General features: G+C 42.9%; 1 protein-coding gene across 11 annotated transcripts in view; it reads left to right on the top strand.

Moving 5' to 3' along the window:
• Positions 1 to 16,590, top strand: part of slc6a9 (solute carrier family 6 member 9) — a 109,224-nt gene that overhangs the window by 57,406 nt on the left and 35,228 nt on the right. For all 11 annotated transcript variants that reach the window (XM_061839403.1, XM_061839404.1, XM_061839407.1 and 8 more), the window contains one exon: positions 11,436 to 11,592. In XM_061839403.1, coding sequence (XP_061695387.1) covers positions 11,436 to 11,592 — 157 coding nt within the window. The remainder of the gene's footprint in view (positions 1 to 11,435; positions 11,593 to 16,590) is intronic.

Raw genomic sequence — 16,590 nt, 5'->3', positions numbered from 1 at the left:
TACGGGTTTAATCCCATTTTATTTTATTTATTTTTTCAAATCTAGTTTAAATTGGGAACTCACCTCATGTAATACACAAATATATTGTGTAAAATGTCTCAGTCATCTAAATCTCCATCATGGGCATTATAACTTCATTTATTCCCTTGTAGTGCAATAGGACCCTTTTTTCCTCACTCTTGTTCATGTGAATGAAATGCTTTAATGTTATAAAGCCAAACCTTGCGTAATACGTTCGACTTGAGGGAGGCACATAATTGCTCAAAAATGATGCACGGGGCTCAGGTGCGGTCTTTCAACTCTCCTCTTGTCCTGTCACGTTGCTGGCCTCGGATTTGATTCCAACATTGGAACTTTGTTGACAGACTTTGAGTTGAGTTGACAGACAAGGGAGGTGATCATCGCATTATGTTTTAGTTTATCAGAAGTGTTGGAGCATTTTCAAATTTACTTCAGGATTTCCAATGTACTTTTTTGGTGATAGCAGCTTGAATCTTAACATTGGATTTTTCTTCAGTTAAATGTTTTTGTGTGTCCTAACCACTATGAAATTATGGCAAAATATACATTTCTCAGTTGAGCATGCATAGTTGACTTAACATTTTAGGGGAGCATTGCTGTTTCACTCTCAAGATAACTCTTTCAGTATTTATTTTATGGTGTCACAAAGCATAGGGCATCAAAATGACAGTGACAGATCTACATGTGCTTCATAAAACTAAACACGGTCTCAAAACTGACCTTGAAAATAGAGGAAAGTTGCTCAAAGGAGGCAAAGACCATGTGTGGTCTTATATAAACCCCAGATGGTCCCCCCCCTCTCAAAAAAAAAAAACCAAACAAAAAAAAACGTGACAGCGAAATGGAGTATTGACTGTCTGACTGACCACACAGCTCACAGGAGCAAACACCATGGGCCACAACACCTGGGTCGAGACATCGGGGGTCATATAGTAAGAAAACATGTAATGACAAACTCAAAGTTCAAGTTTTGCCCAGGGGGTCCAGCAATTAAGCAAAGGTTACTCTTCTCTAATTTATGTTGGCTCTTAGCCAGGAAAAAAACATTTTGGTAGATTTTAGAACCCATTCTAAACATTTCAACATGACTTCAATTTGAAAAAAAAACAAAAAAAAACGTTATTGCACATACAGAAGATATCATATGGTTTTCTGGAATACCTTGACTCCCCCCCAAACATCACAGATGAGTAATTGTGAAGTTGGTATTAATCTTTTTTTTACGCCGAAATGAGAATTCAAATGCACACTTTCATTTTATGGTAATCAACCAGTAGAATAGGTATTGTAGTTCAATGAAAAAAACAACACGTAGTACACAAAGGGAATGCCTACTCAACCACATGACAAAAGTAAGACAATTAATATAGAACAGTTAAAGCTGAGAAAGCAGTTCTCTGAATATAAGCTGGCAAATCGAGTACTTTTACATTACACAACTTACGTTTAGCATTGTAGGCTTTTAAAGAATTGGTATATTTTCAAAATTGGAATTCACTGGTTTGTAAAGGGCAGCATGGTGGATCAACTGGTTAGTGCAGGGGTCGGGAACCTATGGCTCACGAGCCATACCTGGCTCTTTTGGTGGTTGCATATGGCTCGCCGAGCCCTCATAACGACATGCTGTCCATGTGATATTTGTCGTGCAGAAAAGGTTTGTCCTAGTGGCGTTGCCGTAGTTAGGTGTCTGCCATAGTGAGTTGCCGTAGTTTTTGCGTGGTAGTCGAAGTCCAGTGGTGCAGAAGGGTCTAATACTGTTTTTATCGGAACAACTATTTATGGAAACGCTTTTGACAAACGTCGCTCAAAGAAAAGAATACGAGAACCACCGAAGTTTTTAACAAGTATGAACAGCCATTGTGGAGATGGAGGGTTCTGCTGTGTGTTTAAATCCACAGATGTGGAGTATGCCAACGCGTTCGTATTCGACGTTGCCAATCAACATTTTGCCAAGTTCGCATCAAGAGAAAATAATCAAACGAATAAAAGACACGCCTTTGTTGGCAAGAACTGTTCACCATCCTACCAGGATGACAGAAAATCAAATTGAATTACGTTCACGATTAACGGATGGAAATCTCAACGCCTGCATGAAGATTAATCTGACAGTGTATGAAACATACTGTCAAGCATTAGCAAAACCAGGAAGCACCTGAAGTCGCATTAATGGTAAGAAGTGCTTTTGTCATCATTGGTTACCAACATAATAATGTTATTTAAAAGAATTCAAAGACTGTATTGTACTCTAAAAGTATTGGTTTGACATAAATGTGCAAATACACCTGTATTTCGTTTTTTAAATATTGCATGGCTCTTTTGAAATTATGTTTTAAAATATTTGGCATTTATGGCTCTCTCAGTCAAAAAGGTTCCCGATCACTGGGTTAGAGCATCTTCAAATCCTGGCCCCGCCTGTGTGGAGTTTGCATGTTTTTTTCTGGGCACTCCAGTTTCCTCCCACATCATAAAAACATGCATTAATTGACCCCTCCGTACAGGGCACTTAACCACGCCTCCTGAAGTTACATCACCCCACGTGTGCTAACCTCAGACAAACAATTAGCAAAAATGGCAGCGCAGGAAGACAAGGCCAGAGCGAAACTGTCCGATTTACCAACTGATTTCTCACTCGGATTCTTAGCTAACAGTGAAATATCGTTGAAAAGCAGACAGCAGGGCTTCAAGTATTTCAGCGAGGGGTATTTCAATGGTATTTACATGCATATCGACGGAGAAACCATTGATATTAGTGCAAGATCTTTCCAGAGTCAGAGGAAGACAGAGAAGCCACATAATATATTATAACCCAAAGACGAATTCGTCATTGACAGTTTCCTATTTTCGTGTTACCTATCACACTTGTGTGCAGAATCTGTATGTGTATCTGTATAGCCGTTTGTGAACCGCCGTATGAAGGAAAAGAAGGCGAGGCTTGATTTACGAGTTGTTTCTCTCATTTTCTTTGTGTAACGTCACACACTCCCCTCAATAATTATTCTTGAATTAGTGCCGAACCTACGTAAGTCCCGACCGAATACGACAATCACTACTTTAGTGTCCTCAAACATCCTTCCTTCAGTCTTGGTGTCTCGGTGCACGTCGAAGGCTTTTAGTACTCGCTAGTCCGGTTTAGCTTAGCTCGCTAGCCGCCAACAAAGAGACACGTTTGTGCAGTCAGATCATCGCAAAGTATCGCTCAACACAGATCAAGTGTGTCAATCATTCACACGTAGCTATGTAATGCAAGCGAAGAACTGCTAATTCATTTATATGAGACATGTATTGAAAATCAAATATAGGGCATACCTTCGTGCAAACAAAGTCCGGTTTAGCTTAGCTCGGGACCGCCGAACAGAGACACGTTTGTGCAGTCAGATCATCGCAAAATATCGCTCAACACAGATCAAGTGTGTCAATCATTCACACTTAGCTATGTTATGCAAGCGAAGAGCTGCTAATTCATTTATATGAGACATGTATTGAAAATCAAATATAGGGCTTACCTTCGTGCAAACATAACTGTTCCGGTTGATGGATTCAGTTGATCATGCGGTCTTCCACAAAGTTTGATCCATCGAAGACATTTTTCGTACTCGGTCTTCTGTTTTGGAAAGGCTACGAATTGAACTCCACCAACTAGCCTTTCAGGATACCTGTTGTCACTATTATAAAGTCCGTGACTACACCTCTTAACCAAATCTATTGTTAAAGAACCCAAATACGCGATAAAACGCTAACAAAAGCTATACTGGACCATGCAACGTTGTCTGAGGGAATGGCGGGTCCAAAAGGGGCGTGGTTTATGCAGATCTCTGGCCTCTGATTGGTCAGCGACGCGGATGATGCAATTTCTACGGAGGGATCAATTGGAGACTCTAAATTGTCCGTAAGTGTGATTTTGAGTGCAAATGATTTGTTGTTTCCATGTGCCCTGCGATTGGTTGACAACCACTTCAGGGTGTACCCGCCTCCTGGTCAAAGACAGCTGGGATAGGCTCTAGCATGCCCGCGATCCGAATGAGGAGAAGCGGTAAAGATAAAACAAACATAAACATGCCTGTTTTTGTTTTCATATGATCACCTGCTTTTGGCAAAAAAAACCAAAACAAAATGATATCAAATAGTACCTTCAAATGACCTGATATTCAAAACATTCAGTTTTTAATAGTTCCCCAAAAACTTCCCATGGAAGGTTTGCGCCAACACCTATTACCCAGCATACTACAGGGCAGTTTAATCTATCTCAGTAATTTGTTTACTTGTTATTTACTAATTATAAAATGAACAGAATTCCAAACTAGTTAGTGTTATCATGCTAACATTGGAAGTTGAAAACAAAGCACCGTGGTATAGTATATTCCTTTTTGAAAGTTGCTGGTGTTACTTTGAATAGAAAAAGTATAATTTCAGTTTGACCACAACAAAATTGTATTGAAACTGAAATCCATCTCAATGCAACACATCTTAACATCTAACTAACAACAATTAACTTTTAATAATGATTCATTTTAGTTAATGGTAGGATATCATCGGTATTGTGAAAGTTTATACCAAATTATGTACTCTGTAAGCCTTCCAATACCATTCCCAGTGTTTACAGTATTTTTTTTAGTTAGAGACTTTTGCACGAGGCAACATATTAGATATTGTGTTTATGCATCTGTGTGTGTATATTTTATGAAGGCACACCTAGTTGCTGACAGCCAAGTCAGAATTACAATATGTCTCATTTGTAACAAGAAACATGCAGCTGCAGTCTGTCTCGAGCTTTTTGTGTCCTTCCAAAATCAACCTCCGACCGCTGCGAGGGCACATCCAGACTGCTGGGACAAGTTTCATTCTAAGCAATCTCCTCAACAACACTTGTTTCCTCTGCTCTATGTGTGTTTGTTCCACCTGCTCGAAGATCTTGGGATGCTAAATACAAGCCCTTTATTTGACTTTTCTGACATTACACCACATCCAGACTTAAAAGACTTTCTGAGAGAAAAATGTCTCCTGTTTACTTTTTGAACTTGTTTTTGATATGTGGGTGTCCAGCTCTCTCTTTCCTTACTCATGCCTCTCTGCAGTTCTACTAGGTAAAGTGTACAATTTGCTCTTGTGGTTGTCTTTCAATTACAATATTTTCTTTAGTCCTTTCCTTTGTATGCACCAAAACACATTTACCTATTCATCAGAACTTGGTTTCATCCAATGCTCTCCCAAAAAAATAAATACATAAATAAAGTGGCTTCATTATCATTCAACCTAAACTATTGCAATAGATCCTTTATAAAAATAAATTGAATAAATAAATGTACGATGACATTGTCTATGGAGTACATAATGAAAATCAGTCACGTTACTTTACTCTCTACGTCGTGTTTTCACATTAAACAGCCTACCACTCCCTTTGAAGTCAACATCCCCATTGTATTTTGATATCTTGCCCCTTCCGTGGAGATCCACACCTCTTGTGGGTTACTACAACACTGTCTTTTTTTTCCCTCAGAGAAAAGCTTATGCCACAAAGCAGCTGGAAGTAATTAAGTGAGGTGCACATTGGCTGAAAATTATGACTTTATTTACCAAGACACAGACATAGTGGTACATTTGTGTATCTCATATGGGGACTGCAGTCACTCAGTGATTGTGTGCATTTCTGTAAATGGATGTCTGTCTCTCTGTGCCCTCTATTTGACTGGTCACCAATCTAGGGTGCATTATGCCTTTTTGCTCTAGTTGGCTGGGATAGATTCTAGATCCCTTTGACTCTGAACGGGATAAAAAGCACAGAAAATAAATGGATGCTTGATGCTTGAATTATTTTGGTTAAATAGATTTGATTGAAAGAAAGGCCTTCCTCTAAATGAAGGCTTTACTCCTAATACAAACCAAAATGCAGCCCTATGGGGGCACAAACCAGTGCAATCTGTAGGCCGGTCCCAAGCCCGGATAAATGCAGAGGGTTGCGTCAGGAAGGGCATCCGGCGTAAAAACTGTGCCAAACAAATATGAGCGTTCATCTAAAGAATCCCATACCGGATCGGTCGTGGCCCGGGTTAACAACGCCCGCCCCCGGCACTGCTAACCTGCAGGGCGTCGGTGGAAATTCAGCTACTGTGGGTCGAAGACAAAGAAGAGGAGGAAACCGGATCCAGCGTCAGAAGAAAAAGAGGAATGCACAGAGCCTACAACTGAGTGTAGGGACTTTGAATGTTGGGACTATGACAGGAAAAGCCCAGGAGTTGGTTGACATGATGATGATTAGAAAGGTTGATATTCTGTGCATCCAAGAGAGCAGGTGGAAAGGTAGTAAGGCTAGAAGTTTGGGAGCAGGGTTTAAATTATTCTACCACGGAGTAGATGGGAAGAGAAATGGAGTAGGGGTTATTTTAAAAGGAAGAGCTGGCTAAGAATGTCTTGGAGGTGAAAAGAGTATCAGATCGAGTGATGAGACTAAAATTTTAAATTGAGGGTGTTATGTATAATGTGGTTAGCGGCTATGCACCACAGGTATGAAGTGACCTAGAGTTGAAAGAGAAATTCTGGAAGGAACTAAATGAAGTAGTTCTGAGCATCCCAGACAGCGAGAGAGTTGTGATTGGTGCAGATTGTAATGGACATATTGGTAAAGGAAACAGGGGCGATGAAGAAGTGATGGGTAAGTACGGCATCCATGAAAGGAACTTTGAAGGGCAGATGGTGGTGGACTTTGCAAAAAGGATGGAGATGGCTGTAGTGAACACTTATTTCCAGAAGAGGGAGGAACATATAGTGACCTACAAGAGCGGAGGTAGAACCACGCAGGTAGATTATATTTTGTGCAGACGATGTAATCTGAAGGAGGTTACTGACTGTAAAGTAGTGGTAGGGGAGAGTGTAGCTCGACAGCATAGGATGTAGTATGTAGGATGATTCTGGTGGTGGGTAGGAAGATTAAGAAGACAAAGGTAGAGCAGAGAACCATGTGGTGGAAGCTGAGAAAGGAAGAATGTTGTGGCGGCCTTTCCGGAAAGAGGTGAGACAGGCTCTCGATGGACAACCGAAGCTCCCGGAAGACTGGACGACGACAGCCAAGGTGATCAGAGAGACAGGCAGGAGAGTACTTGGTGTGTCATCTGGTAGGAAAGGGGAGAAGGAGACTTGGTGGTGGAAACCCAAAATACAGGGAGTCATACAAGGAAAGAGATTAGCGAAGAAGAAGTGGGATACTGAGAGGACTGAGGAGAGGCGAAAGGAGTACATCGAGATGCGACGTAGGGCAAAGGTAGAGGTGGCAAAGGCTAAACAAGAGGCATATGAGACATGTACACCAGGTTGGACACGAAAGAAGGAGAAAAGGATCTCTACAGGTTGGCCAGACAGAGGGATAGAGATGGGAAGGATGTGCAGCAGGTAAGGGTGATTAAGGATAGAGATGGAAATGTGTTGACTGGTGCCGGTAGTGTACTAAATAGATGGAAAGAATACTTTGAGAAGTTGATGAATGAAGAAAATGAGAGAGAAGGAAGAGTTGAAGGCAAGAGTGAAGGACCAGGAAGTGGAAATGATTACTAAGGGGGAAGTCAGAAGGCACTACAAAGGATGAAAAATGGAAAGGCAGTTGGTCCTGATGACATACCGGTAGAGGTATGGAAGCAATTTGGAGAGATGGCTGTGGACTTTTTGACCAACTTATTCAACAGAATACTAGCGGGCGAAAAGATGCCTGAAGAATGGAGGAAAAGTGTTCTAGTTCCCATTTTTAAGAACAAAGGGGATGTTCAGAGCTGTGGGAACTATAGAGGAATAAAGTTGATGAGCCACACAATGAAGTTATGGGAAAGAGTAGTGGAGGCTAGACTCAGGACAGAAGTAAGTATCTGCGAGCAACAGTATGGTTTCATGCCTAGAAAGAGTACCACAGATGCATTATTTGCCTTGAGGATGCTCGTGGAAAAGTACAGAGAAGGTCAGAGGAGCTACATTGTGTCTTTGTGGATCTAGAGAAAGCCTATGACAGAGTACCAAGAGAGGAACTGTGGTACTGCATGCGTAAGTCTGGTGTGGCAGGAAGTATGTTAAAATAGTACAGGACATGTATGATGGCAGCAGAACAATGGTGAGGTTGCCTTAGGTGTGAGGAATTAAGGTGGAGGTGGGACTGCATCAGGATCAGCTCTGAGCCCCTTCCTGTTTGCAGTGGTAATGGATAGGCTGACAGATGAGGTTAGACTGGAATCCCCTTGGACCATGATGTTCGCAGATGATATTGTCATATGCAGTGAAAGCAGGGAGCATGCAGAGGAACAATTGGAAAGATGGAGACATGCACTGGAAAGGAGAGGAATGAAGATTAGCCGAAGTAAAACAGAATATATGTGCGTGAATGAAAAAGTAGAGGGGGAAGAGTGAGGCTACAGGGAGAAGAGATAGCGAGAGTGAATGACTTCAAATACTTGGGGTCAACAATACAGAGCAATGGAGAGTGTGGTCAGAAGTGAAGAAACGGGTCCAAGCAGGTTGGAACAGCTGGCGAAGGCTGTCTGGTGTGTTATGTGACAGAAGCGTCTCTGCTAGGATGAAGGGCAAAGTTTACAAACAGTGGTGAGGCCGGCCATGATGTACGATTAGAGACGGTGGCACTGAAGAAACAACAGGAAGCTGAACTGGAGGTGGCAGAAATGAAGATGTTGAGGTTCTCGCTCGGAGTGAGCAGGTTGGATATAGGATTAGAAATGAGCTCATTAGAGGGACAGCCAAAGCTGGATGTTTTGGAGACAGATTCGAGAGAGCAGACTTCGATGGTTTGGACATGTTCAGAGGCGAGAGAGTGAGTATATTGGTAGAAGGATGCTGAGGATGGAGCTCCCAGGCAAAAGAGCGAGAGGAAGACCAAAGAGAAGGTTTATGGATGTGGTGAGGGAAGACATGAGGGCAGTTGGGGTTAGAGAGGAAGATGCAGGAGATAGGCTAAGATGGCAAAAGATGACACGCTGTGGCGACCCCTAACGGGACAAGCCGAAAGGAAAAGAAGAAGACTCCTAATAGAAACCAACTTCTCTCAGCCACAGCGAGGTTCGTGTCTCACAGGTTACAGTGGCCAAACACCCAAACTGCAGGATGTGGGTTTGATCCTCAGCTCCCTTTGAAAATGTCATTTACAGTATACCTGATGCTGAGTCATTATTGCTTCAATGAGGATTGAGGGGTTTCAGTAGTTTAAATGTCAAAGTTCACCATACTTATAAAAAGCCTTTTACCCTTTGCTGTATGACAATATGTAGATAAGTAATGCTCATGCTGAGCTTTTCATGTGAAGTCCTTTTTTAGTCATAAACAATTTGTACCTGTTTAATTAATTGAAGGAACTCATAGCCAAGGATTTAACCTACTTTCTGTATTACCATATTTACTTTTTGCTGGACATTCATCTCATTCCTATTTTCAGAGGAGAATGCTCAAACTGAGCATCTTCTGCAGTTTTTTTTTTTTTTTACCAGAAAATCTTGAAGGCAAATGTCCAGTCATCAGTTTGTGCCCTCAACCTCAATTTGTATTGGGTTATGCAGCAGGACTAAACTGTAACATACTAGGAGGTTGACCTCTGAATGGCAGGGGGAAAAAAAACTAACAAAGAGTTTTAACTCTCCCTGCCAAAGATCGAACTTAAATTAATTGAGAAGCAATATTATGACCTCAAATGGGTGGTCCTTCCTCGAAAACCTTCCAATATGACTGACTTCAAATAATTCTGCAAATAAGAGTGGGCCAACATTCCTCGACCCTGATGAGAAATTCTTATTGACAGTTATCACAAATGTTTGATTTTATTTATTACTGGTAAGGGTGGTTCAATCAGGTATTAGTTTCAGGGGCTACAGAATCCTTCACTGCTTATCCTCACCTACGGGCAATTTAGAGTCTGCAATTAATGTTGCATGATTTTGGAATGTGGGAGGAAACCAGAGTGCCTGGAGGAAACCCACGCAGGCGCGGGGAGAACATGCAAACTCCACACAGGTGGGTCCAGGATTGAACCCAGGATCTCAGAACTGTGAGGCCAACGCTTTACCAGCTGATCCACCTTGCCGGCGGACTACAGAATGTTTTCTCTAAATCATCAAATTTTTAGACTTCATATTTACTTGCAATATCTTTGTAAGATGTTAAAATTTGTTTGATCTGAAATATTGAAGCGTGATAAACATGCAAACGATATCAGAAAGCCGGAAGTAAATACTCTTTCACAGCACGGGAGCTGAGGTTTAAGAGCAGGGGGTGGGGGGGAGAGAGAGAGAGTAGAGAGAGAGAGAGAGAGAGAGAGAGAGAGAGATGAGAGAGAGAGAGAGAGAGAGAGGAGAGATAGAGAGAGAGAGAGAGAGATAGGAGAGCTCCTCTCTAGAGCTCTCTGAGATCGAGCGCTATAGAGTAGAGAGCGCGCTCTCTTCTCTATCTCGCTCTCTCTCGCTCTCTCCTCTCGAGCTCTCTCTCTCTCTCTCTCGCTCTCTCTCGCTCTCTCCTCTCTCTCTCTCTAGATCTTCTCGAGCTCTCTCTCTCTCTATAGGAGATCAGCCGAGAGAGAAGACTGACCGACCAACATCTGATGGCAGCAGATGGAAGCTTAAAATCAGGACGACAAGACCAAATGCTTCTGAACTCTTCTTAAGGCGATAATTTCACTTTAGATCCTGTTTGCTCCACTGAATTCACTTCATGCTAACCTTGCAAATGAAAGTCCTTTATATTATTTATTCCCATATTAGATCTATTGAACCTGAGTACCTGTATAAAACGAAACTGAAGACATGCCATAGTAGATGTTTTTTTGAGTACGCTGGCTGTAAACCAATTTAATTTATATTTAACAAAACTCACACAAACTAGTGCAGTATTTTCTGCAAGGTGACACAGCTGTAGAGTGTTGGTTTCACAGTTCTGAGGACTGGGGTTCAAACTGCTGCCGCCCCCTGCGTGGAGTTTGCATGTTCTCCCCGTGCCTGCGTGGGTTTTCTCCGGGCACTCCAGTTTCCTCCCACATCCCCAAAACATGCATCAATTGGACACTCTAAATTGCCCCGAGGTGTGACTGTGAGTGTGACTGTTGTCTGTTTCGATGTGCCCTGCGATTGGCTGGCATTCAGTTCAGAGGGTACCCTGCCTCCTGCCCGATGGCAGCTTGGATAGGCTCCAGCACTTCCGTGACCCTCGTGTGGATAAGCGGCTGAGAAAATGGGTGGAAGGATGGATGTACATTTGGAGAAAAACAGAGATTAGATAGATAGATAGAATAGATAGATAGATAGATAGATAGATAGATAGATAGATTGGCATAATGGTCCCCTGGGTGGCCATATCCATGTAAAAGGAATGTCTTGTTGCAGCGCTGACACGTGTAACACATCGACTGGCTGTCACATGAGTTCACCTTCACTGTGTTTTTGTTTTAGAATGGAGCAGTTCCAGGTGAGCCAGTGAAGAAGGATGAAAACTCCCGGAGAGGGAACTGGGGGAACCAAATTGAGTTTGTCCTTACGAGTGTTGGCTACGCTGTGGGCCTAGGCAATGTTTGGAGATTTCCCTACCTCTGCTACAGAAATGGAGGAGGTACGCATTTTATCAGAAACATATTGCATGAAAAGCTGTATAATGAACTTTACACAGGACAGATTGAATAATTAACTGAATTAAGACGAAAAGAAAATATTTACATTTTATATTTTTGTTTCGTTTCTTGAACAGTAAAGTCTTGTATCTACTCATGCTTACAGTGCAATGTCTATTTACCTCAGTATATTGGATGAAATTGAATTAGGAACCCATCATTTGGATGCAAATCAGGCATTTAGAGCTCCATTTAGCAATGTTTTTTGACATGATGCCTGAATCAAATGTAATTTTTTAGTTCACTAGAGCATGAATGCTTCCACAAAACAAATAAGATTATGTAAAAAAAAAAAAGGGTTTCATAGCGATGGTGAAGAAACACAGAACCACACATGGATTCAGATAGTTATGACACACTACATTTCTGCGTTCACCTGGCTTTTTGCTTCATTTCTCAGTTGTAATTAATGTCGTGAGATGAGTGACATTCCAGTAGCTCTATCAATTCAGCTCAAAGCTATGTTTAAACATCAGGGGCTCCATATTTGTAGACTGTGCAGTGTGAACCGCAGCAAATGGTGCACATCTTGACATTCATGCCCACGCAAGGCTTGTTGTGCGTGTTTGCCAACTTTCCAGACGGGTCTGCGCTGAGCTGGCTTTGGCGCAGCGCGGGTGTGCCCTCGTACAGTAAGCGGAGTGAGATTTTGCTCCACAGAAAGTCTGTAAGAACCGAGGCCTGGGAAGACCAAAAACATAAGTTGTGGCTTTGGCATCTATTTGAGATCCTCAGACGTATGTGGTGGAGGACAAATGATTTCAACAGTGGGCATCCGAACCGCTTTAAGTATTCTACAAATTAATAATTTTATGCATTCTTATCATCCATCCATTTTATCTCGCCACTTATCCTTACGAGGGTCACGGGAGTGCTGAAGCCTATCCCAGCTGTCAACGGGCAGATGGCGGGGTACATCCTGAAGTGGTTGCCAGACAATTGCAGGGCACATCAAGACAAACAACCGCACTCACAATCACACCTGGGGGCAAGTTTGGCTGTCCCTCTAAGGAGCTCATTTCTAATCCTATCCAACCTGTTCACGCCAAGCGAGAACCTCAACATCTTCATTTCTGCTACCTCCAGTTCTGCTTTCTTTTGTTTCTTCAGAGCCACCGTCTCTAATCCGTACATCATGGCCGGCCTCAACACTGTTTTATAAACTCTGCCCTTCAAACCCAGCAGACACTCTTCTCTCACATAGAACAACAGACACCTTCCGCCAACTGTTCCATCCCGCTTGGACCTTTTTCTTCACTTCTTTACAACACTCACCATTGGTCTTTATTGTTGACCCCAAGTGCTGCAGCCTATCCCAGGTGTCAACAGGCTGGAGGCGGGGTACACCCTGAACTGGTTGCCAGCCAATCGCAGGGCACATAGAGACAAACAGCCACACTCACAACCACACCTAGGGGCAATTTAGAGTGTCCAATTAATGTTGCATGTTTTTGGGATGTGGGAGGAAACCGGAGTGCCTGGAGGAAACCCATGCAGGCACGGGGAGAACATGCAAACGCCGCACAGGCGGGTCCGGGATTGAACCCGGGACCTCAGAACTGCGAGGCCAACGCTTTACAACTTGATCCACCGTGCCACCCTTCCTGACGCAACCCTCTGCATTTATCTGGTCTTGGGACAGGTAGCACAAGATTGTGCTGGCCAATGGGCTGCAGATAGTCAAAAAGAAGAAGCAATCAAATAAACAAAGTCATCACATAAGACACACAATTCACATACTACCTAATCTATGTTGAAGTTAAGGTCAAATGAAAGCAATCACATAAACACAGTCAGCCCCTAAGGTACGCAAATCACGTACTACCTGTGTGAAAATATAAAGGAAATAGCGATTTAAAGGATATGTGGATAGAAGGGATTCAAACCACAATGGCCCTCACTCTAGTACAGTGATTTCCAATCTTTATAGAGCTAAGGCACATATTTTACACTTGAAAAATCCTACACCACACCAACAAAAGTAAATGTCACCAAAAATGAATTGATTAAATACTGTATGTACTTCCTGCCATCGAATAGAAGAGGATTTTTTGTTCTGTCAGCCATTGTCCCTCACTGGCATAAATAGATGAATAAAGATACGTTATTTCTTGGAATAAATGTTTTTTTTAGCAATTACATTAAATTGGATAACTTCTTACGGCACACCTGAAGAGCGCTCACGGCACACTAATGTACCCTGGCACACTGTTTGGGAATCACTGCTCTAGTTGCAGAAGGCTGGGTTGGGTCCACGTTCAATGTTTGGCCCTCGTTGTATGCGCAGTGAAAGTAATGTTGTCAGTGCGCTAAGATAGGCTAACTTAGGCCGAGCAGCTTCAGTGGGAACGATATGGCTCCAATTTGGGTACCAAGGTAAGACTTGTTAAATTTCCCATAAGTACTCACGACTCTCATTGTACAAGTTATGAAGTTACTCACGTTTGATGCTTCTTCCACAGCATGGAGTGATCACAAATTTGTCTCGTTGTTAGCCTGCTAAGCTACAGTGGTCTGGGCCTAAAAGATACTTTTAAGTTTACGTTTCCACTCGCCAACTTCCTAATAAGTACTCACGGTCTTCGTTGTTTACGATATATAGGTTTTGTTGGTCGTGTAAGTACTAGCGTTTGATGTTTACCTCCTCAGCAAATATCTGATTACATATGCGACTTGATTTTAAGGAGCTAGTCTAGGCTAGTCTAGGCTGCACAGCTTCAACCCGAACAAATACGGCTGATTGGCACACCTACTTTTGCTAAATACCCCGGATGTGCGCATCTGAGGGATTACATCAACCCAGTCTATTCCACCCTTTCACAGAGTGACATCACACTGGATTTGTGCAAGTGATGAAAACAGAGCCGCAAGTTTTGTCTTTTATAGGGCAGAGTACAGCCCGTGTACATTGAAGAAAATAAGTATTTGAACACCCTGCTATATTGCAAGTTCTCCCACTTAGAAATCAAAGAGGGGTCTGAAATGTTCATCGGAGATGCATGTCCACTGAGAGAGAGAGATAATCTAAAAAGAAAAATCCAGAAATCACAATGTATGATTTTTTTTTTAACAATTTCTTTGTGTGCTACAGCTGCAAATAAGTATTTGAACACCTATCAGCTAGAGTTCTGACCCTCAAAGACCTGTTAGTCCACCTTGAGAAGTGCACCTCCATTCCATGTATTATCCTGAATCAGATGCACCTGTGTGATGTCGTTAGCTCCATAAAGACACCTGTCCACCCCATGCAATCAGTCAGACGCAAACTTGTAACGTGGCCAAGACCAAAGAGGTGTCCAAAGACACAAGAGACAAAATTGTACAACTCCAAACGGCTGGAAAGGGCTAAGGAGAAATTGCCAAGCAGCTTGGTGAAAAAAGGTCCACTGTTGGAGCAATCATTAGAAAATGGATGAAGCTAAACATGACAGTTAATCTCAATTGGAGTGGCGTCCCATGCAAAATATCACCTCGTGGGGTCTCAATGATCCCGAGAAAGGTGAGGTATCCGCCAAGGACTACACGACAGGACTTTGTCAATGACCTGAAAAGAGCTGGGACCACCATTTCCAAGTTGACTGTTGGTAATACATTAAGACGTCATGGTTTGAAATCATGCATGGCATGGAAGGTTCCCCCTGCTTAAACCAGCACATGTCAAGGCCCATCTTAAAAGGCCATTGTCATGAAATGCAAGATTTTTAGTATGTTGTCAATGAAAAAATGGCAGCCGACATGGACCCATGCGTTTTTTCACCACAAAACATCATTTTGACGTATAGAGCTTTTTGTAACTCCCGCCATGAAAGTCCACTCGAGGGATTTGTTTTCGAGAAAGAGCAGGAAGTGACATACATGGCAGGACCACCCTCAAGTGGACTCGTTTGTTTCTGTTAGTTTTATCTCTGGGATGGTAGCTCGTTGTTCCTTCATGTTAGCCACAATGCTGGCTCGTTGGGTTGCTGGACATTGCTTGAACACTCGGGGGGTGGATTTATCCTTTATAAGTTTGCAAGAGACCCGGTTCGTCATGAAAAATTAATTTCACGGGTGCAAAGGACGAAAGCTCCATGGTTTCCAAATGACAGGTAGGTGTGTATACAGCTACTAAAAATATATATATATATATATATATATATATATATATATATATATATATATATATATATTTTTTTTTTTTTTTTGGGGTGGACCACGTAATCAGTTTCTCATAATGTAATAAAAGATCCGCGTACGTATGACAGTGATGCTAAATGTGTCGATGTATGCGTCGGACGGCTTCCGCGTCAGGCTTGCCCGCGAAGGCTTTGTGTCGGCTTGCCCGCGAAGGCTGCCAAGACGGCTCGCCAGTGAAGGCTGCCGCATCGTGCCTCGCGGACGACCACGGCTTTGGCCGGGCTGGTTCATACATACTCTCTGGGACTCTGTCGCCGCCGGTCACGGCTTCGGTGCCGTGTCTGCCGGTCACAGTTTCGGCTTGGGTGGCTCATCTTTGGCGCTGAGGTGGCTTATCACGGTGTCGAGCCGGGCCGCTTTACGGTGTTATCATCACACGCGGCTGAGTGCGCCATTGCCGGCAGGGTTGTTCATAGCTGCCGCCGTCGTCCGTGATGAACAACACCGACGATGGCGGCAGCGATAAGCAATTGTTTATGGCGCACTGAGCCACGAGCGACGACAACACCGTAAAGCAGCCCGGTTCGGCGCTGTGGTTCGGCTCATCGCACCCAGGCCGTGGCATTGTGATCGCTCGCAGCTAAGTACGCTACATTCTGTCATACTGTCGGGGAGTCTGTTGTTAGTTAGAAGTGATCCGCATATAATCAAAATATAACTCGAAACGATAGGATAATATTGCCCCGGATACTTGACTCGATTGTGAGATGTTCTCTTCTTCGAAAAAAGCTTCCGTGTCTGAAGGGGCGTGTCCCACAGTAGGG

This window comes from Syngnathoides biaculeatus, chromosome 13, assembly GCF_019802595.1.
Source record: "Syngnathoides biaculeatus isolate LvHL_M chromosome 13, ASM1980259v1, whole genome shotgun sequence".
In the NCBI taxonomy this organism is placed as follows: Eukaryota; Metazoa; Chordata; class Actinopteri; order Syngnathiformes; family Syngnathidae; genus Syngnathoides; species Syngnathoides biaculeatus.
The sequence above is the reverse complement of the archived record's forward strand: the minus strand, read 5'-3'. Positions and strand labels throughout refer to the sequence as shown.